Here is a 22,095-nt window from a genome sequence, read left to right as displayed (position 1 = left end):
GGCCCAGCCAATTACCTGACCTGAATCCAATGGAAAATACAAAATAGAGATCGATTTGATAGACGACACCCACAGAATAACGTGGCCTCTTAGGACCATGTGATATTTAAGACTTACTTTTTTTAATAAATCTGCAAAAATGTCAACAATTCTGTGTTTTTCTGTCATTATGGGGTGCTGCGTGTACATTAATGAGGGAAAAACTGACTTAAATGAATTTAGAATTTACATAACAGAGTTGAAAATTAAAGGAGATCTGAATACTTTCCGTCCCCACTGTATACGTTAGAAAAACTCTCTCAATGTATATATTATATGAATATAATAAACCTGCATCATCTTCCACTTCAGCCGAACTGACCTTTAGTGACCACATCCGCAGCTTGTGATCCTGACACAGTGTGAAAATGAAAGTGTCGTCCTCCAGTTGATGAACGGCCAGACTGATGGCCATATCAGACATGCTCTGATCTCCCCTGCGAATAACAGCACGCTCCATTTAAACCACAGTTCAATATACATGTTTCAATTCTATTGCAAATTTTTGTAAAAAGCAATGGCGTACCTGATGGCAGTGGGCATCCAGCCGGCCAGACGCTGCATCATTGAACTCTGCTTCAACTCCAGAATGGACACGGAGCCTTTATGAAGGAGAGCACAATCATGATTATCAGCACATTACATTGGTTTTACATGATTAGTAAAATAAGCATATTACAATAACATTTAAAGCAGTGGTCCTCAACCACCGGGCCGCAGACCGGTACCAGTCTGTGGATCAATTGGTACCAGGCCACACAAGAAATCATGAATTATTTCTGTTTCAATTATTATCTGAGTGTGAGAAATCTTTTATTTTGAAAAATGACCATATTCTCTTGCTTACATCTCGGTCACTTGAGCGCCCAAATTTAACCCACGAGCAGCAAAATGAGTAAGGAACAGAAGTCTTCGGGCCTTTTCCCCTCAGCAAAGAAACTTTCCAGTGAACGACCCGCGAACTGCCAAGGAATGGATCCGCAACCCATTTGTCAACAAATCTGGTGAATCCAGCATGACTGTGCAAGACGATCAACTGATGGAGATCGCAAATGACGGCGAATTTTTAGGGGCCATTCGCATATCACGTTATTTCCAAGCGGCAACCTACCGCTCTCCCTCGTGAATCAAATACAGAAGTAACTGAAACTCATTGAAATTCCGCTAGTCCTGGCTCCATAATAGAGCAGATTTCTATTGACCCCACTGTTAAAATAGCCACCTTTACAGCAGAATAAACACGTTTACAGCCTGGAACAAAAAACGATTTTGGTTCATTTACCTAATATTACCCTTCATGACAACTGTGAGGGGGGATTTTTTTTTAGAACTTACCCGTTTTCTTTTATATTGAATCTGCATAATTAAGGGCGTGGCCACTTGAGTGACAGCTAGATCTCACTGGCCGCTTCCCCTCAGCTGATTCCGGCTGATTAGCCGCTGAACTCGACATATTCATCGTATTTTTGTGTTGTTTTATGTGGCTGTACAGAGTCAATTCCATTTTGGAATTATTTCCTACAATTATCAGATGATATGCCATGCTGTGTGCACTTAATTGTGCTCACAAACCATTCACGTGGCCTCCATTTCCCATGTGAGTAAAGTTAAATACTTATATTTCATATCTATAAATATATTTGTTTTATTCAAGATCATTTACATTTTTCTTTAGACCCGTAAAGCACTCCAGAATGTGACAGATTGATTAGCTGTAGACTCTAGATCAGTCATCTGAAGTGTTGTCAAACAGTGTTATGCTGGATTTCGTAATTAGTCTTGCATTTACTAACACAGACTATATTTAAGTTTCTTTCTTCTTTTTATTTGCTTTATCAGTTTAAATGTTTATCAGTTTAATAGTCACCTAAATAATGTTTCATAGGTAGGTTTAAACTTGTATATGTATGTTTATACTTGTACTTGCAATGTCGGGACAGATCCGTACACCGCCGCTAGAAGGCGCCAATAACTCAGTTAGTTCTCTTGTGTTCAAAGAATACAATTTTCTCTGTAATTTAGTGACTCTTCATTCCACTCAGTAAATAAACTACAAGTCAGTCAACAACTCAACCTGTAAGAATATTAAGTCCAGTTAAATTGAGCAGCCTAATATGATTTAACATTTCACCCTGAAAAATGTATCATGCATTGCTAAAAAGAGTTTACCACTTTCACTTTACCTTTCCTTCAGCGTAGCCCCTGTTTTTAATAGGTTTAACTAATTATAAAATATATATATTTTTTTTAATTTGGTATTATCATCTAAACAATTTCGTAACAATTTCAGTTATTACATTTCAGGTGCAAAGCTGTAGCACTGAATAAACGAATACATCAGGACAGATGACTTGCAGAGGATAATAAGTCCGACCTGGCTTTATTTATAATGTACATAGAGCGCACGTGGTCGTGACATGCAAATGTGAGCGCGGAAAAAGTGCACAGCCCCGCATGCATTCAAAGCGATTTCATAAATTCATATGCGCACATTATAGGACACACAATATAATTATACCTGAATGACGTCTGGAATGAAGCAGTTAATGCTACTTCGTTTGCACAATTATGAGCAATGAATGCGCAAACCATCATTCAGGTCTTCTGCTTTGATAACGATGAACCTCACGGAGACCCCCCAACTCCCTCCTCAAAAAAAAAAACTTTGGATTTATGCAAATCACAGGGGTCGCCTCATTGAGCTCGGAAAATTCGGAAATCTGTATTTATACGGAAGAATCGCATCGCTGCTAAAGGTAAGAGAACAGTGACTTAAGATGTTGATATACAGTTGCTATGTAAGCCGTTAAGCTGATGTCACCAGACACCAAAACAAACCAAACTAGTTTATTTCATGTGGAATAATTTGAAAGGATCAAATATTCACCATAAAGGTCCTGTTAACGCTTTGAAATGTGCATTATTTATTCGATGTTTGACGTAATCTCAACACCAAAATGAAGAGAGGGCAGGACGGAGTAGCTCCTCCCCTTTAAAAAAAATAGCCAATAGCTTTTTGTTTTTATTACAGCTTTGACCAATGAGAGCGGTTGAGATCAAACCATAGACTGTAAAATATATGGACGGAGCATCCGTGACGTCACCCATAGGTTTCTGAACACTGCAAAAGAAGCTACAAGTAGGCGCGGCTAACCGTCGCCATTTTGTTCGCGCGTCATCGCACCCACGGCGGGATACCAAACAAGGGCAAAGAGGCGGAGAGTGAGCGGAGCTACAGACACCTGCTGGCACTTTGCTTAGACCTGGCAGACAGACTTTACTTTGGGAGAAACGCTTGATACTTTATTACCTGCGACTCGTTTGTGTTCTGACCGCATGTGCTTGGCTGTACACTATATCAATAAAGTGTTTAGACATTTAAAAACACTGTAGTAATACATTGAGCCACTTAACATTGCTCTTATGACGTTTTTCTACAGGAGGAAAACGCGAAATACTTCCAAACACTTCAGATATAGTGTGTGTTAGTAAATGCAAGACTATTGATGAACTCCAGCATAACACTGTTTGACAACGCTTCAGATGACTGTTCTAGAGCCTACAGCTAATCAATCTGTCACATTCTGGAGTGCTTTACAGGTCTAAAGAAAAATATTAATGATAAATGATCTTAAATAAAACAAATACATTTATAGAGATGGTGTATAAGTATATAACTTTACTCACATGGGAAATGGAGGCCCCGTGAATGGTTTGTGAGCACAATTAAGTGCACACAGCATACCATATCATCTGATAATAGTAAGAAATAGGTCCAAAAGGCAGCTGACTGTGTAAAGCCACAAAAAACAAAACAAAAATACGAGGAATATGCCGAGATCAGTGGCTAATCTGCCGGATTCAGCTGAAGTGAAGTGACGGCGACCAGCGAGACCTAGCTGTCACTCAAGTGGCCACGCCCTTAATTATGCAAACTTAATATAACCTCATATAAAGGAAATGGATGAGTTATAAAAAAATTCACCCCCTCACAGTTGTCATGGAGGGTAATAATAGCTTTATGAACCAAAATCGTTCTTTGTACCAGGCTGTAAACACCTTTTTTCTGCTGTAAAGTTGGCCATTCTAACAGTGGGCTCAATTGCAACTTGCTCTATTATGGAGCCAGGACTAGCGGAATTTTGATGAATTGCAGTTTCAGTTACTTCCGTTTTGGCCTCCCGAGGGAGAGCGGGAGGTTGCCGCTTGGATCAAACACATCAAACGCAAAGCAAATGAGAAGCATTTTGAAGGGGGTGGGGCATATCAGATACTAGAGCCTTTGATTGGTCAAGATTTGAAACTGAATTATGAAGTGATGTGGGAAAAAAACGTGACAAACTGCACACTTTGGACGTTTATCAAGTTTTATCTCTTCTAAACACAAATTTTGTCTGTTTTGAAGCACACTGTCTAATAAATGTCCTTAAAACTGACTCTACAGACTGAAACTAACATCTATTTTTATTCTAATTTCACGGGACCTTTAAAAATAACACTGTGATTTTGATTTCATGCTGACTTTAATAGACAAAAACTAAATGCAGCTTTGGTGTCCAGATGAAGCTTTTCATATGCAAATGTATTTATTTTGGAAACTGTATTTAGGGTATGACAGATAGAGATGTAGATACGAACCATCCTGATCGTAAGCTGGTAAGGTGACCACAGTGATGCCTCCTGAGGGAGAGGCGAGGGCGAACAGCGCCTCCCCCTGGTGACTGATCCAGGCCGCAGACGTGGACGGAGCGCTGGACTGCGGGCCTTGTGTGAACGGGAGAACGTAACTGTGAGCTGGGCCATTTAAATTCAGCTTCCCGATGTCTGTGAAAATGGACTGCATCTGGAGTTCAGTGACCAGATCCTGTGAGACAGAAATGACTTCAACATGTTAACACAGTATACATCCATGGGAATTAATGTTCCAAGTTTACCACAAACGTCACATCCATAACACTGGAATTGCAACTTCTACATGCAGCATCACTCATTAATGTCTATCCCAAATCAGAGGGCCAATCAGAGGATCTCAGGGCATTACGAGCTTCTGTTTCCAGTAACAAATTGGCATGACGATGATTTTATTTGATGTTAACATAGTATAAACTATTCCTGAGTGCTACATCTCACAGTTTTAGATGCATTTTATGTGAACGGCCCATTAGATTACACAATTATGGTAATCTGATTACTTTTGGAGTACATTTAGATTTCTTTTCTGCTACTTTTTTTCTGATGTCACATATATTGATTACTGTTAGTGCCAGCTAATAAAATTATTAGCTAATAAAATTATTTGAAAACTTTTACTTAAAATTAAGCAAATTTAGAAAACAGCATCACAACAAATCATACTATTAAAGAAGAAAAAACGTCATTAAATATATATTTCATCTAACAAACACTAAAAGCGCATATGATGACAGCATCAATGCAAATCAAACGCCAGGGTTCTTATATGGAGCTAATAATATGCCAAAACAATATGAATTTAAACTGTGTTAATCTGATTTATTAGCAACTGTAATTCGCTGTTGAAAATCATTTCGAATTTTTATTTTGAATTTGAATTTCTTAATTTGAATTTTCATAACTAAATAACTCATGACAGAATAAAGTTACGTTAAAACCAAGCGCACCATTGTTTTTCTTGTGAAATTCCCAATAAGTTTATTGTGTCACATGACCCTCTTCCTATTGAAAAAAAAAAACAGAAGTTGGATCCAAAATGGCCGACTTCAAAATGGCCACCATGGTCACCCCCTATCTTGAAAAGCTTACCCCTCACATATACTAATGTGCCACAGACAGGACGTTAATATCCCCAACCATTCGCATTTTATTAAGGTGTATCCATATAAATGGCCACCCTGTATTAAAAATTAAGCATTTTTCAGGATTTCCAGCACCCGTACAAACCCTGAAAGACAAGCGATACTGCATACTAGTCAGGAATGTCTACAAGCGACAGGTTTATTATGAAAAACAAACATTTAAAAGATAAAAAAATCATCAATTAGACGAATTAATGAGTTGCTGCTATTGTGTGAATGACTATGTAACTGAAGCTAGTGGAGGTGTGAAAGCAGAGCAGAGGTCATGTGACTCACGCTGTGGTACATGCGGGTGGGATGCGGCAGCACCAGGCGATGCACTGATTGGCTGGTGACGATCAGAATAATCACGTTGTTGAGCGTCTCCTGTATGGAAACGCCTCCGGGCAGAAGGAGGCATTGTGGGATATGCAGACGCACGGCATTATTCAGAAGATTCGTGTCCAGCGACTGCTCAACAAGCTGCACCGTATCACCCGAGGTGGACCTGGAGGGAAACAGAGGAGAAAATGACGATTCGGCAGAAAATAAAAGCGCGTAATGACTCACTCTCTCACAGAGAAGTACATTTCCATAATACCAGTCAAAAATTAGCAATTATTACATGATTTTTGGTAACACTTTAAATAAAAGTGACGTAATTACACGTGTTCCATTCACTTACTATAGTAATTAGAACGAATAATGAATAACTACATGTAACCAAGGTGCGAATTACAGGGGGGTTTGAGGGGGAATTGACCCGCCTAATTAATGCTTGATCCCCCTGAAGGACATCAAAACGTGATGTATGGGGGGGGGGGGGGGGGGGGGTCAGCGCTTTAACAGTAAGAAATGGCTTTCTCTGATCTACAGCTTAAATATTAATAATTAAAAATGTATAATATAAATTGAACTTTGCTCCGGTTTCCCCCACAGTCCAAAGACATGTAGTATAGGTTAATAGGGTAAGCTAAATTGTCCGTAGTGTATGAGTGTGAGTGAGTGTGTATTGATGTTTCTCAGTGATGGGTTGCAGCTGGAAGGGCATCCGCTGCGTAAAACATGTGCTGGATAAGTTGGCGGTTCATTCCGCTGTGGCGACCGCGGATTAATAAAGGGACTAAGCCAAAAAGAAAATTAATGAATGAATGAAATTGAACCTATATTATAAAACCTATCATATATTAAAAATAAATTAAAAATTTTAATTAAAAATATATTAAAAATTATCATAGAAAAAAAAAATCACAATGTAACTAAAAAGTATTTAGTTCAAATTAATGCTTGTATTTTAAACTATACAAACACACGATACACGGACACTGGAGTGTTTCAAAGTCGCGTCAATCAGCTGATCTGTCAATGAGCTGAAATACAGGCAACCCACTGATCTACGCAGCTTTAAAACGTTTCCCTGTCCCTGTGTTTGCTCTGGGTGAAGGGTAAACCGATGACCTTAACGGCCAATCGCAGTCATTTCTGTTGAACAGCGATGTTTAAAAAAGTGCTCAACAGTGTCAGATGTTTGCAGAAAATTGACGTTTCAAAACTTTAGGTACTGATCGGTCGATACTTTTGACAACACTAATTTGAATGAAAGACACGGTAGCTTCACATTTTTTCAGTTTAAACTGAGACGAGAAGAGTTCTGACCAGTGGATGAATCTGTTGCTGGTGACCGAGAGCAGTTTTCCACTGTCCTCATATGAGAATCCACCAGCACTGTCTGCATACTTCACACCACCAGAGGAGACCCCCACACCGGCTGCACAACAACAACAACAACAACATATACATCAGATATTACAGAAGATATCGATCATATAAAACTCTTGCACTTTATTTTGTTACACTGTAAAAATGCTGGGTTCCACACAATTCCTTCATGTTGTCCCATCACAAATCCATGAGGTTAACTTTTTACAAATTTAAGTGGGCTGAACATCAACAATTTGCTCCTCCAAAAAAGTGAAAATTTTGTTTTTTTAACTCATGTTAAATAAGTTGTTTGAACAAGCAGCAAAAGTATTTTGTGTGTGTGTGTGTGTGTGTGTGTGTGTGTGTGTGTGTGTGTGTATTTTTGAAGCATCCTTCTGTGTGTTCATGTTTTTAATTAATTCAATACGTTTTTAAACTCGAGCTGCATAACTGTGATTAAACCCAAAATCACAACTATTTATTCTGATTTTTACTACATTTTAATTACAATTAATCAGATATTTACGACTGCATTGTTTGGTCACTTAGTCATTAAATGAAATTAACTCAACCTGCATTTTACTACAAAAATCGGCCTATATTCGCACATTGGTTCGGTGACAATTTATGACATGCTCACTATAGTGTTTACCATGGTATTTTAAATATTCCTTGTGAAATCACATGCAAGTATGACTGTAAACAACATTAGCACTAACGCTATTTAACGTTAATTGACTGTAAACAACGTTGATTGTCATCGGCGGATAATATGATTTAGACTTAGCAATACATGTTAGAAAAACAACATATTAGCGTGGCATAAATCTGAATTTAATTCCATATATGACACTGATGAGGGACATTCGCGTTATTTCTTGAGGTAAAGTTTGTTTTATATTCACACATTAGTAGTTTAGGGATCAATAAAACTCTAAAGCATAATTTTAAAATGGATAATACAGATTATTTATAATGACGTGCTGTTATTTGTGTTATTGAGCGTGAAGCGCGTGCCGAGTTTCTCCGCGCGTCACACACACACACACGAGCCGCCAGAGCCACTCAACACACAACTGACTGAAAAGAAGATGTCTAAAACAGCTTAATAATGGGAAATGTGTACCTAGATTTAATGTAATCTGTCTGAACCGCGAAACTGTTTCTCTTTCAAAGCCGCAGATCTCAATGTAGCTCCGCTCCAGAACACCCGCCATCTTCACGCGCTGCACGCTGGGACTGAGCTGCGCGCTTCCGCCTTTCAAACACTTAAAGGGCCAGTACGCTAAAAAAGAGAAATAGCCTGACATATAATGTTTATACATGTATTTTCTGTACTAAAAGTGCATTTAATAAATTCTGTTAATAACTAAATTTGAATATATATAAATATATATATATATATATATATATATATATATATATATATATATATATATATATATATATATATATATATATATATATATATATATATATATATATATATATATTTGTATGTAAATTGATAATTATGTATCCTCTCCTTTTTTAGTATTTTTTTTTCTCATTTAATGCTTCTTGTTAAGGAATGTGAAGTGATTTTGTTGTAAAATGTAACTGTACATGCTGGTTCTTGTTAATGGAGCAAAATAAGACATGTTTACTGTTATAATAGTTTATAAAATATAAGTGGATTAATTGACATATGGATATGAATTTATTGACGATATAGCATTGGAAATCAAAAATAAAGCCAGATGAACACTTTCATACTGCTGCTAATGACCTAAAAACACACCTTCTGAGAAAATGTTCACGCCTTTTGCTTGTTAAATGTTTTTTGTGCGTGTCCCCATGGTTATTTAGCAATTTTACTAATAAAAATTACAATTGTGGGTAATTAATACACCATATAGCCTACTTTTGTTTTGTTTCAGCTCTTTCACAAGAAAACATTTATTTAATTTCAGTTTGAATATGAGTAAAATCACCAAAAATGTAATTTACAAAAAAAAAGCAACATATGAAATTTAAGGAAAATTAATAAATATATATATATATATAAAAAAAAAAAAAGGTCCTCCAGTTGAAGGTCTATTTTTATCAATTATGCCCTTTTTATACCATTACACTTCCTTCCTTTGAATAACAGAACTTTATTTTTAGTGAATCTCCATCTGATCACGCTAATGATAACGAAAGCTTGTTTCCACCACAGGATAAACAATAAATAAACAAATAAAAAGACTCTGAATAGTGAAATGTTGCATATAGTTTTAAATTCATATTTGGCAAATGAGCATCTTGCAAATCTCACACGAAAACAAAGGTTACCATTCGATCATAAAAAGTGTCAGAATTATGAAATATTTCAATACTTTATGAATATAAATAATTTTAAGTAGCAAAAACTGAAAGACAAGCTCTGAATTGCGAAAAAGAGCTGCTAGATACTAACTCTTAGATTTAAATGTTCTTTTTTCTTGCAAATTAGGGGGGAAAAATACAATTGCTAATAATAAAAAGCAATTAATATTATGAGAATTAAACAGAATTTAAAGGAAAAAAGATAATTACGATATATAAACTTAAATTTGCAATTATAAATCTGAAATGTATGATGTAAAACCCAGATTAGGCATGGGATGATAACCAGTTTCAAGATTTAGCCTGGTTTGGAAAACTTAAGGTTTTAAAACCGCTAAAAAGTTGTGTTATACCATTCCTAAGGTATTTGTAAGAGTCTTTTTAATGTTTTTTTTTTTAATGTTGGGGCAACCATTACTGCATCCAAAATGGTCAAAAGCCTTGGAGTAACGATTGATGACCAACTAAACTTCTCTGAGCACATTTCTAGAACTGCTCGATCTTGCAGATTCGCACTCTATAACATCAGAAAGGTCCGACCCTTCCTATCTGAACATACAGCTCAACTCATTGTTCAAGCTCTTGTTCTCTCCAAACTGGATTATTGCAACTCTCTACTAGCCGGGCTTCCAGCTAACTCTATCAAACCTCTTCAGCTGCTTCAGAACGCAGCAGCACGAGTGGTCTTTGATGAACCCAAAAGAGCACATGTCACTCCGCTACTCACCCGTTTGCACTGGCTGCCAGTTGCTGTTCGCATCAAATTCAAAGCTCTGATGTTTGCTTACAAAGCGACCTCTAGCTTGGCTCCTTCTTATCTGCTCTCACTTCTGCAGATATATGTGCCCTCCAGAAACTTGCGTTCTGTGAATGAACGTCGCCTGGTGGTTCCATCCCAAAGAGGGAAGAAATCGCTTTCCCGAACTCTCACATTCAATCTGCCCAGTTGGTGGAATGAACTCCCTAACTACATCAGAACAGCAGAGTCAATTGCTGTCTTCAAGAAACGACTAAAAACTCAACTATTTAGTCTCCACTTTCCTTCCTAATCTGTAACGGCCTCTCTGGCTATACCACTAACTGTGCCCTCTCTCTCTCTCTCAAAAAAAAAAAGACATTACTAATGCTTTGCTTAGACTTTACACACCTGAAACTTGTCTATAGCACTTGTTCACTGCTGCTCTTATAGTTGTGTAAATTGCTTCCTTGTCCTCATTTGTAAGTCGCTTTAGATAAAAGCGTCTGCTAAAAGACTAAATGTAAATGTGTTGTAAAGAAATCAGTGTTTCTGAAACTACCGAAGACAGCAGAAGTCAATTATTTATATTCATTATTTAGCCTGACATGTTTACTGATCCAAAATATTATACAGGTTTTCTAAAATAAAATGTATTTTGTTCAATGGGGAGAAAAGAGTTTTGTTTTTTTACCCAGACATTTAAAAATGATATACTTTAGAGCACTATCGAGATACTGTGATATTTGTATCCAAGGTTATCATACCATCAGAAACTTATACCAGCCCATGCCTGGTCCCGATAGCCTCTTTATTATCCCATGGCAGAAACAAGCTACAATGAGAGAGAACATACCACAAAACCCAAACAGCAACAAAAATCTGCTAATCTGGATTGCGTTCTTCGTACTTGCATTACTCAATTAGCTGGATTTGGTTATTGACGATTTGACACGATCCAGGATCTTTTCGTTCTTCAAAACACATTAGAGAGTTGTCACAGCAAGAGGTCTGGAAGCTCAAACCTGCAGTAGTTGATTTCATATATACAGGATTAGGTCCGGGTCAAAGCAAAGGTGACACTGAAATTTGAACAAAATGCTTTTATGATGCTAAATTAATTTAAACAGCCAGTCATGCCATGATTAAGAAACTTGAATAGGCCTACTAAAGGAAATCCTCTAAAAGTGAAACTAAGTAAATTGCTAAATACTCTCGACACTCTTGATCTTATCAAGAGTAAAAGATCCAGGATCTGCCAAATCATCTTATATCGTTTAATGAGGTACGAAGAACCAGTTTGATCTCACGAGGAAATGTAACTATTTACGTTTTGTCATAAAAATGTACGATTTTAAAAAGGAGGCGTGGCACCAAACCCCGCCCCTAAATCCAACCGTCATTGGGGGATGAGCAAATCATGCTAAATTATACGAATGAGATTGTACAAATTCCTACGAATTAACCACGAAATCAAAAAGTTACGAATTGACGTGAGATAGCATTGGAGGAACAGACCCCTGACCACAAAAGCCATATTTACGACAGACAAAGCACGTCACGAAACCTCACTCAAACAAAATAGACTTTTATTGTGCCAAGTATTGAAATCTACTATACGAAGCCAAAAAACAAAACAAACAAAATCAAAACGTAGTGTGTGTAGTTATCTTTAGATACAGATTTAAAAAAAAAACAACTTAGTCAACTTGATAAAGGGTAAATAAAGAAAACAAAACATACGATCAGTAATACTGATTTGTACCGTATACGGAATGGACCCGCGGGAATGTCGTCCAACCATTGTTATTAACATAATAAACAGGCACTGAAAAAACGAGTGTAAGAATAGTAGTAGTATATTACCATAGGAATAAAAATGAAGGTATATGGGCGAGCGGGTAAAATTCTCTCGACGTCTCACTCTTTTTTTTTTCGACTACATGAATGTTACGACCAAATCTGAATTGTACGAACGAATTTGGGCAAACAGGAGTGTCTCACATGGGCAGATCAACACTGTTGTGGCGAGTTTTTCTGGAGGTGCCGTCGTAACGGGGCAGTGCTTTCTGCAGGTTGGACATGGCAGCCGTTCGCTCCACGTCGATGACCGCGTACAGCTCCGTCCGGCGGGTGGGCGTTTGCGGCAGCGGAGAAGTGGGCGTTTTTGGGGTCTGAGGGTTGCTGGAGTTCTCCGTTTCGGTCTCCACCTCGATGTAGTTCAGTCTGTGTGACTCTAGGCACGGCCGGCGGAAGTCGAAGTTGAAAAACGTTGGTGTGGATCGGTCCCGCCAGCGGGCCGACTCCACTTTATTAGCGCTAAGCGGCGCCGTCACGTTTTCGGTGTTGATGTAGTAGTGAGTGGGGTCGGGACTGTACTGCCGGTGGTTGTGGAAGCCATTTATTGGCTGATCCTCGTCCTCGGAGCCGCCTTTCGGGTGTTCCCTTAACGGCGGGAGAGCCGGGAGATTTTCATAGTCTAGCAAAGCGGTTCTCCGCTGAGCAGAGTTATTAGCGTTAACGTCAGGAGTGAGAGGCGGAGGACGAGAGCGACGGCGGGTGAGTGCGGACACTTCAGGAGAGGGTTCGTTAGGTTTAGTGATTTCTGCGTCTGTGTTTTTAGGCTGTGAAACGATGCTGCCGTTTGTTGCTCCTTCGGCTACTGTGCTCTGGTTTGCTTCTTTTTGCCGCTGCCTCTGCACTGGCGTCGGGCCCAGGATGAAGCGCACGCCTTCTGGCTCCAGCTGCACTCGAGGGCCCGGATCCGGAGCCTCCTGAGAGACGGTTTCCTCTCCGTCGGGCGAGGAGGCGTTCAGTTCTGCCGGAGCATCTGAAACACTGGGGCTGTGCTGATCCAGCAGACCGCTGGTGTTCACATATGTGTGACCCTGAGGAGATGTGATATAATATAATATTATAATACGTAATGTAAGACATGCTTAAGGCAAAATAGTGATGTGACATTTTACCCAGTTTAAACATATTATTAACATGTTATTGCAGGGTTTACTCCTTTTTTGTTAATAAACTAGAAATTATTTGTAATTTAAAGTTAAAATCATAGTAAAAATCATGTATACACTATATAAAACTGTATAGCAACATAAAATCTTAGAAATACCAGTAGTAAAAGGATTATTCACCAAAAAAATGAAAATTCTGTTATCACTTGCCCACCCTTTACTTGTTTGTTTCTTCTGTTGAACACAAAAGAAGATATTTTGAAGAAATAATCTTCAAAATATCTTTTCACCTGTGCATCTTTGTGTTCACTTGAGTAAAGCAACTTTGGTCTGGAACCACTCAAGGAAGAATAGATTATGAACGATCCCTTTAACCCAGGGGTGTCCAAACTCGGTCCTGGAGGGCCGGTGTCCTGCAGATTTTAGCTCCAACTTGCCTCAACACACCTGCACGGATGTTTCTAGAAAGCCTAGTAAGTGCTTGATTAGCTAGCCCAGGTGTGTCTGATTGGGGTTGGAACTAAACTTTGCAGGACAGCGGCCCTCCAGGACCGAGCTTGGACATGCCTGCTTTAACCCTTTTAAAATGAATTAAGTTGAATATGATTCTCTTGAATTTATAATGTAGGACTGCGAAATTCATAAAACCTACATATATAAAATGAAACTTTAAAACTACTAATTTTAGAATGAGAAACATCTCTAAAAATTTACTTCCAAGGATGTTCACTTTTTTTTATTTTTTTAACATTTATTTGTGATGATTTTCTCAAGCTTTAACAAAACATTTTGTACATTTAAAGTTGTAACTTTCCCCCCATTTTTGAACATTGCCGCCGAAATACATTAGCAAACAAATAAAATTAAAATACAATTACAACAGGAATAAATAAAAGTATAGCAAAATTGAAAATATTGTTAATAATAGTAAATAAATAAATAAAAATAATAAAATAATAATAGTAGTAAATTAATAAAAAATAAATAAATAAACTTAAAAAAAAAAAAAAATTCAAATAAATAATTACCTACAGTACATGATAATACAAATCAAAAGGATGTTCACTTTTTAGATGATTTTTTTTAAAAATGCAAATCAATAGACGCACATGTGTTTATCATAAAAATGTTTATCATATCTAAAAGCATTAGCAAAATGTTTTTCCCTTATTAGAAAGTGTACTCGTTTTTTTTAAGTTTTAGCAATCCCTTCCCAATCAAATGGACCCAAATTTGACCTAAAGGAGACAGTTATAATAAGTAACACCTTGTTGTGGCCAGTGATCAGTAGTTATACTTCATTCACTTTAATTGGAAGTGATGGGAGAATAGTTGATGGGAGAAAAGTTTGTTTGTAGTTCATTTAGGGTGACCGAGTTTCCCATAAAACATTTACGGCTGGTTCAAACTACCCGACATCAGCTGTACTTATTAACAATTGTATTTATTGATGTTAAATAAGTGTCATTATTTTCCTACCCTTACAGCCTCCTCCGCAGCTAACAAAGGGTGTGTGGACTCCTCGCCCAGTGAAGGCAGACATGAGCTCCCGACAGACGGATGCCGGCTGGAGGTGTGAGAGGGAGCGTCGCCAAGAGAAGGGTACCGTAAGCTGCCGTTCGGGAGAGCAGGGAGCATGCTGCCAGGAGCTGAAGAAGGAAACATACAAATACACTAAATAAAACCTTCTTTGTAAAATCTTATTAGTAACTAACATTTTGACAGGTGTACAGATCGCAATTTCAGAGCAAGTCAATGATTTCCAAAACAATGTCTGTATTAAATCTCAACTCTGAAAAACCAAATATGTGTTTCACAGTTCGGTTGTGCATGCTGAATGTTTATGATGGCTTGACTTGTAACTCCTCCTACAGCTTTCACAGTATAACCACCGAACTTGGGTCAGACCTGCAGAATGTTCTGAGCTATTGTGATATGTCTTTTCTAACCAATCGAACTTACGGTTTTCCTAAAAATGACGATTAAAACTCCCAAAAACCTAACAGACCTGAAATGACAGAATTCTGAACCGCAAAGACTCTTCAAACTTTAACATAAACTGAAAATCTAAGCAAAAACACTTTAAAAACGTTTTAGAAATCGATTCTGAAATCGAATTGTGAACAGCAGATGGCGCTCTAGGCTTGATTTAAACAGTAGATGACGCTCTAGGTTATTTTTAAACAGCAGATGGCGCTCTAGGCTTGATTTAAACAGTAGATGGCGCTCTAGGTTATTTTTAAACAGCAGATGGCGCTCTAGGCTTGATTTAAACAGTAGATGGCGCTCTAGGTTATTTTTAAACAGCAGATGGCGCTCTAGGTTATTTTTAAACAGTAGATGGCGCTCTAGGTTATTTATAAACAGCAGATGGCGCTCTAGGCTTGATTTAAACAGTAGATGACGCTCTAGGCTATTTTTAAACAGCAGATGGCGCTCTAGGCTTGATTTAAACAGTAGATGGCGCTCTAGGCTATTTTTAAACAGCAGATGGGGCTCTAGGCTTGATTTTAAACAGTAGATGGCGCTCTAGGTTATTTTTAAACAGCAGATGGCGCTCTAGGCTTGATTTAAACAGTAGATGGCGCTGTAGGTTATTTTTAAACAGCAGATGGCGCTCTAGGCTTGATTTAAACAGTAGATGGCGCTCTAGGTTATTTTAAACAGCAGATGGCGCTCTAGGCTTGATTTAAACAGTAGATGGCGCTCTAGGTTATTTTTAAACAGCAGATGGAGCTCTAGGTTATTTTTAAACAGTAGATGGCGCTCTAGGTTATTTTTAAACAGCAGATGGCGCTCTAGGCTTGATTTAAACAGCAGATGGTGCTCTAGGTTATTTTTAAACAGTAGATGGCGCTCTAGGTTATTTTTAAACAGTAGATGGCGCTCTAGGCTTGATTTAAACAGCAGATGGTACTCTAGGTTATTTTTAAACAGTAGATGGTGCTCTAGGCTTGATTTAAACAGTAGATGGCGCTCTAGGTTATTTTTAAACAGTAGATGGCGCTCTAGGTTATTTTTAAATAGCAGATGGTGCTCTAGGTTATTTTTAAACAGCAGATGGCGCTCTAGGCTTGATTTAAACAGTAGATGGCGCTCTAGGTTATTTTTAAACAGTAGATGGCGCTCTAGGCTTGATTTAAACAGCAGATGGCGCTCTAGGTTATTTTTAAACAGTAGATGGCGCTCTAGGTTATTTTTAAATAGCAGATGGTGCTCTAGGTTATTTTTAAACAGCAGATGGCGCTCTAGGCTTGATTTAAACAGTAGATGGCGCTCTAGGTTATTTTTAAACAGCAGATGGCGCTCTAGGTTATTTTTAAACAGCAGATGGTGCTCTAGGCTTGATTTAAACAGTAGATGGCGCTCTAGGTTATTTTTAAACAGTAGATGGCGCTCTAGGTTATTTTTAAATAGCAGATGGCGCTCTAGGTTATTTTTAAACAGTAGATGGCGCTCTAGGTTATTTTTAAACAGTAGATGGTGCTCTAGGTTATTTTTAAACAGCAGATGGCGCTCTAGGTTATTTTTAAACAGTAGATGGCGCTCTAGGTTATTTTTAAACAGCAGATGGCGCTTTAGGCTTGATTTAAACAGTAGATGGCGCTCTAGGTTATTTTTAAACAGCAGATGGCGCTCTAGGCTTGATTTAAACAGTAGATGGCGCTCTAGGTTATTTTTAAACAGCAGATGGCGCTCTAGGCTTGATTTAAGTAGTAGATGGCGCTCTAGGTTATTTTTAAACAGCAGATGGCGCTCTAGGCTTGATTTAAACAGTAGATGGCGCTCTAGGCTATTTTTAAACAGCAGATGGTGCTCTAGGCTTGTTCTTAACCTTAAATATGATATAAGAGCGCAAGTGCATTCAGAGTCATGTAATTTGCCTTTTCTTTCACAAGGTTAATGTAAACACATGCTGATGTACTAATGAAGCACAGACGTACTGGTTGGTGTGTGTGGTGTGAGAGGAGGATCTGGTTCAGCTTGAGTGAGCGTGGGCTCGAACACCGGCTCCTCCACCACGCTGATGCTGTTGTTATGCATGATGTCCTGCAGCATGTTGAAGATCTCTTCAGCACGTGAACACTTGAAGGCAAATATCCCTGTAGAACGTGAACAAAAACGCAGCTGAAAGACCAACAAAGAACAGAAGAGGCACTATCTTTTGCAAGATGATGGCATACGAGAATAATAACACTACACTCTAGTGAATAAACCTACTGATGGACATACGAACACACATGACAAAAACATGTAGCATTATTTAGGTTTTTATCAGGAAGGTCAACAATTGCTAATCCTACAAGGGTCTGCAATGTAAATCAGGGCCAGATTTACTTACAGCTTGCGTCCGCACATTTTCTTCTATGATTAAAAAATGAAAAGCTAGCATTAAAATTTGCTATTGTATGTGCGTAAAAAGCTGAATTTTAGATGCAAAACTCGCAAGAACAGTATTAAAATGAATAATGCAAGACATTTTATTAAGGTTTATGATAGTCAACAGGGGGCTGTGATATTTGAGGTCTATGATGATGTCGTAATTGTTATTTTTTTTAAAATACGAGTTGGTGTTATGGAGTACGTCACAAACAAATAAACAAAATCACATCTTTAAAGTACAAAAGCATCAACTCCAGTCGAGTTTCCATCCTAACATGAGGCTAATCTTCGTTCGCAAGTTCGCAAAAAACCCAAATGTGATTCAGTCGCGCTCATCTCATTAGAAATTGCTTCAGTGTTTCGTTGTCAAAAGTATCGAGTTTTGTGCAAATCGGTACTGAAATTTAAAAAAACATCCATTTTCTAACATTTGAAAGCTGATTGGCCATTGTGTTTAACAACATGCTTAACAGAAATGACTGTGATTGGCCAAGAAGGTCATCAGTTCACCACTCAGCCAATCACAGTAATTTCTGTTGAGCAGTGAACACAATGGCCAATCAGGGAGGGTTTGAACATGCTCAAATTAAATGGACATTTTTAAAACTTCAGTACCAATTGGGATACTTTTGACAACACTTCAGTGGTCTTATTTCACAGCTTTTAACTGTTTTTAGCTTCAAACTACCATAATAACATGTGTTGAATACTTTAGCTCATCCATCAATATGATTTTTGCAGGAAAATTGACACATTCACATGACAATGATATTTTCAAGACCACAACTCTCGTGATTTCCACACTCAGTCATGACGTCATCGAAATATGCCTTTGTTTGTTGTGAATGTGTGCCCTTTAGTGGTGAAAATGACATTTTATGCCTTTAGATTAAACATCGTCAATACAATCTGAAAATCTAAACAAAAACACTTTAAGCTTTATCGATTTATTACAGTTGTGGCAAAAAAATCATTTAAGAAATCGATTGTGTCAATTGTGAACAGCAGATGGCGCTCTAGGCTTTTTAATGACAATTTTTAGTGGTTTTAATCTTTAATGGATGGGATAGTGAAGAGTTTTTGACAGAAAAATCAAGGGGAGCAGAGACAGATGGTAAAGATCAGCAAAGGACCTCAAGTTGGAAATCGAACTCGAGTTGCCGTGAGCATCTCGGTGCTAAAGTATGTATCGACGCACTAACCACTAAGACATTGCTTGACTTGCAACTCCTCCTACAGCTTTCAAACTATAACCACCAAACTTGGGTCAGACCTCCACAATGTTCTGAGCTATTGGGCTATATCTTTTCTATCCACTCAAACTTACGGTTTTCCTAAAAATGACGATTAAATCTACCAAAAATCCCATAGACTTGAAATGACAAAATTCTGAATCGCAAAGACTCTTCAGACATGAACTAAATAAACTTAAAAATCTAAACAAAAACTAAACAAAAAGTTTTAGCGATTTATTACAGTGGTGGCAAAAAAATTAGTTTGAGAAACCAATTCTGTGTCAATTGCGAACAGCAGATGGTTCACTGGGCTAGTTTTAAACAGCAGACTAGGCTCTGGAATAGTTTTAAACAGCAGATGGCGCTCTAGGCAACATATAAACAGCAGATGGCACTCTGGATAGTTTTAAACAACAGATGGCGCTCTAGGCTAGATTTAAGCAACAGATGGCGCTCTAGGCTAGATTTAAGCAGCAAATGGGCTCCAGGCTAGTTTTAAACAGCAGAGGGTAAGTTCAGCTAAAAGACCTCAAGTTAGGAATTGAACTTGGTTTGTTGTCGGTACAAAAGTACTAGCCTAGAAAATAGCATAGAGCGGCATTTAGCAGCCGCTATAGGCTACTTTTAACAGCCGATGGCGCTCTAGGCTAGTTTTAACAGGTTAGTTTTAACAGGCTAGTTTTTAACAGGATAGTTTTTACAGCCGACGGCGCTCTAGGCTATTTTTAATAGCCGACGGCGCTCTAGGCTAGTTTAACAGACGACGGCGCTCTAGGCTAGTTTTTAACAGCCGACGGCGCTCTAGGCTAGTTTTAACAGCCGACGGCGCTCTAGGCTAGTTTTAACAGCCGACGGCGCTCAAGGCTAGTTTTAACAGCCGACGGCGCTCAAGGCTAGTTTTAACAGCCGACGGCGCTCTAGGCTAGTTTTAACAGCCGACGGCGCTCTAGGCTAGTTTTAACAGCCGACGGCGCTCTAGGCTAGTTTTAACAGCCGACGGCGCTCTAGGCTAGTTTAACAGCCGACGGCGCTCTAGGCTAGTTTTAACAGCCGACGGCGCTCTAGGCTAGTTTTAACAGCCGACGGCGCTCTAGGCTAGTTTTAACAGCCGACGGCGCTCTAGGCTAGTTTTAACAGCCGACGGCGCTCTAGGCTAGTTTTAACAGCCGACGGCGCTCTAGGCTAGTTTTAACAGCCGATGGCGCTCTAGGCTAGCTTTAACAGCCGATGGCGCTCTAGGCTAGTTTTAACAGCCGATGGCGCTCTAGGCTAGTTTTAACAACCGATGGCGCTCTAAGCTAAAAATTACATTCTATGCCTTTCAATCAAACCCTGGTAATACAATCACTGCCAGGTTTTACACTCTTGATACTTTTTCATGGAATTGCGATTACACACTAATGACCTGTTTAGTAATCTGGCCATGAAGGTTGGGAGCACATCAAGCTGGACTTACCTGATCAAGCATGCAAACGCTCGCTCATCCTTTCGAAAGCATTGGGTTCAAATGTGAACAGTTGCACATTAATAACCAAAAGCTCAGACTTTACTTGGGAAGCCTTCAAATAGCTGAATTTCAGTAAATGGCTCTGCTAAATACAGCTAACTCTACCAAACATGCTTTTCTTGCTGACATTTTCAGAACACGAGGTTTCAGCTTTACCTTGACCGGTCTGGCAGCGGCGGCCGCTCTCAAACGAAAAGAGATTGGAGTCGTAGCCATAGCGTCGCAGGCACAGGTAAGGCCACTTGACAGCATCACATTTGCGCGTGCGAAGGACCAGCTCGTCCTCCGTCAGCTCCATGATTCCTGCTCCCAGCTCGTTCCCGTCATCATCCACATTCACCACCTGCAAACACCGTCAGAGCAGATCTCAACATGAACAAAACACACTCAACATCATCTCAATCTAATGTGGAAAACACTGACCTTAAATTTGCTCTGGTGATTGTCAGGGATTGATTCTTTATCTGGACAGCTAAAACAGCTTCCCATGGCTTCTTCAGACCATTTGATTCCTTTAAAACAAGACATAATTCAGCGCTTTATTCAGATCCTAACAATACTTTTAATAACACAGTCTTAAGGTAGGGATGTGGAAACTATATAATTCAAATAAAATAAAATAAAATAAAAAACTGAAATGATGCAATTTTGCACAAAATACGACCAAAACGAAGTTCATTTCAGTTTATTTTGTCTCCTAAACATCTTTGAGCCACCATTGGTCCATCATAATAATCATCTCTGATACATTCTACACAACACTTTCTGTCTACAATAAATTGGCAATAATGCTTTAGTCAATATTAAACACAATAAATAAATAAATAAATAAATAAACAGTTCTTCTTACCCAGATCCAGCCACCAGGGTTCCTGGTTCATTCCCCAGCCTAAAGCAAACAGTCATTCTCTTAATGTAGAAAGGGTTTTCAGATGTGAGAGCTGCGTCTGAGGCAATACTATAACAAAGAAAAATAAATAAAGCAAATAAGATCCTTTTCATATATAGTACGGATGACTTAAAGGGATAGTTCACTCAGAAATGAAAATTGACTCACTATTTACTCCTCCTCAAGAGGTTATAGATTGAACATGAAAGATATTCTAAAGAAAGTTTAAAACCTGTAACCATTGACGTCCACAGTAGGACAATACAGTAAAAAACAATACAATTGAAGTCAGTGATTTTCGGCTTTCTTCAAAATATCTTCTTCAGTGTTCAACAGAAGAAACTTAAAGGTTTGAAACGGGTGAAGGAAGAATAAATGATGATATTATCTCTTTAGCGAAGAGAATTGAATCAAGAACTGAATCAAAAACACATTGTGATTCGTGAATCAGCATCAAATCAATTCATGATGTCTAAATTG

At 38.4% G+C, this 22,095-nt stretch overlaps 2 protein-coding genes across 2 annotated transcripts in view; both read right to left on the bottom strand.

Annotated features, from left to right (window-relative positions):
• The window catches only part of LOC130219312 (nuclear pore complex protein Nup160-like), a 44,688-nt gene extending 35,908 nt beyond the window's left edge, over window positions 1-8,780 (bottom strand). Inside the window, exons 1-6 of the mRNA XM_056451683.1 lie at window positions 8,680-8,780; window positions 7,509-7,620; window positions 6,150-6,360; window positions 4,678-4,903; window positions 566-641; window positions 362-476 (exon numbers count right to left, since the gene is read on the bottom strand). Coding sequence (XP_056307658.1) covers window positions 362-476; window positions 566-641; window positions 4,678-4,903; window positions 6,150-6,360; window positions 7,509-7,620; window positions 8,680-8,770 — 831 coding nt within the window. The 5' untranslated portion in view covers window positions 8,771-8,780. The remainder of the gene's footprint in view (window positions 1-361; window positions 477-565; window positions 642-4,677; window positions 4,904-6,149; window positions 6,361-7,508; window positions 7,621-8,679) is intronic.
• Window positions 8,781-12,210: 3,430 nt separating this feature from the next.
• LOC130219789 (fibroblast growth factor receptor substrate 2-like) lies at window positions 12,211-21,683 on the bottom strand. Its single transcript, XM_056452264.1, has 6 exons — window positions 21,577-21,683; window positions 21,150-21,238; window positions 20,883-21,069; window positions 17,546-17,704; window positions 15,081-15,250; window positions 12,211-13,526 (listed from the first exon to the last, which is right to left on the bottom strand). The coding sequence occupies exons 1-6, from the start codon at window positions 21,605-21,607 to the stop codon at window positions 12,639-12,641; spliced, it is 1,524 nt and encodes a 507-aa protein (XP_056308239.1). The 5' UTR covers window positions 21,608-21,683; the 3' UTR covers window positions 12,211-12,638.
• Between the last annotated feature and the right edge of the window lie 412 nt (window positions 21,684-22,095).

The sequence above is a fragment of the Danio aesculapii genome, chromosome 25 (genome assembly GCF_903798145.1).
Source record: "Danio aesculapii chromosome 25, fDanAes4.1, whole genome shotgun sequence".
Lineage (NCBI taxonomy): Eukaryota > Metazoa > Chordata > Actinopteri > Cypriniformes > Danionidae > Danio > Danio aesculapii.
Note: the sequence above shows the minus strand (reverse complement) of the source record. Positions and strands in the feature narration are given on the sequence as shown.

Excerpts from the sequence above, each read along its gene's own strand:
- LOC130219789 (XM_056452264.1), bottom strand. The coding sequence starts at position 21,607 with ATGAACCAGGAACCCTGGTGGCTGGATCTGG. Across the intron at positions 15,251-17,545 it reads CACACCACACACACCAACCA|CTCCTGGCAGCATGCTCCCT; the intron begins GTACGTCTGTGC and ends TTCCTTCTTCAG. Across the intron at positions 13,527-15,080 it reads CTGCGGAGGAGGCTGTAAGG|GGTCACACATATGTGAACAC; the intron begins GTAGGAAAATAA and ends ACATCTCCTCAG.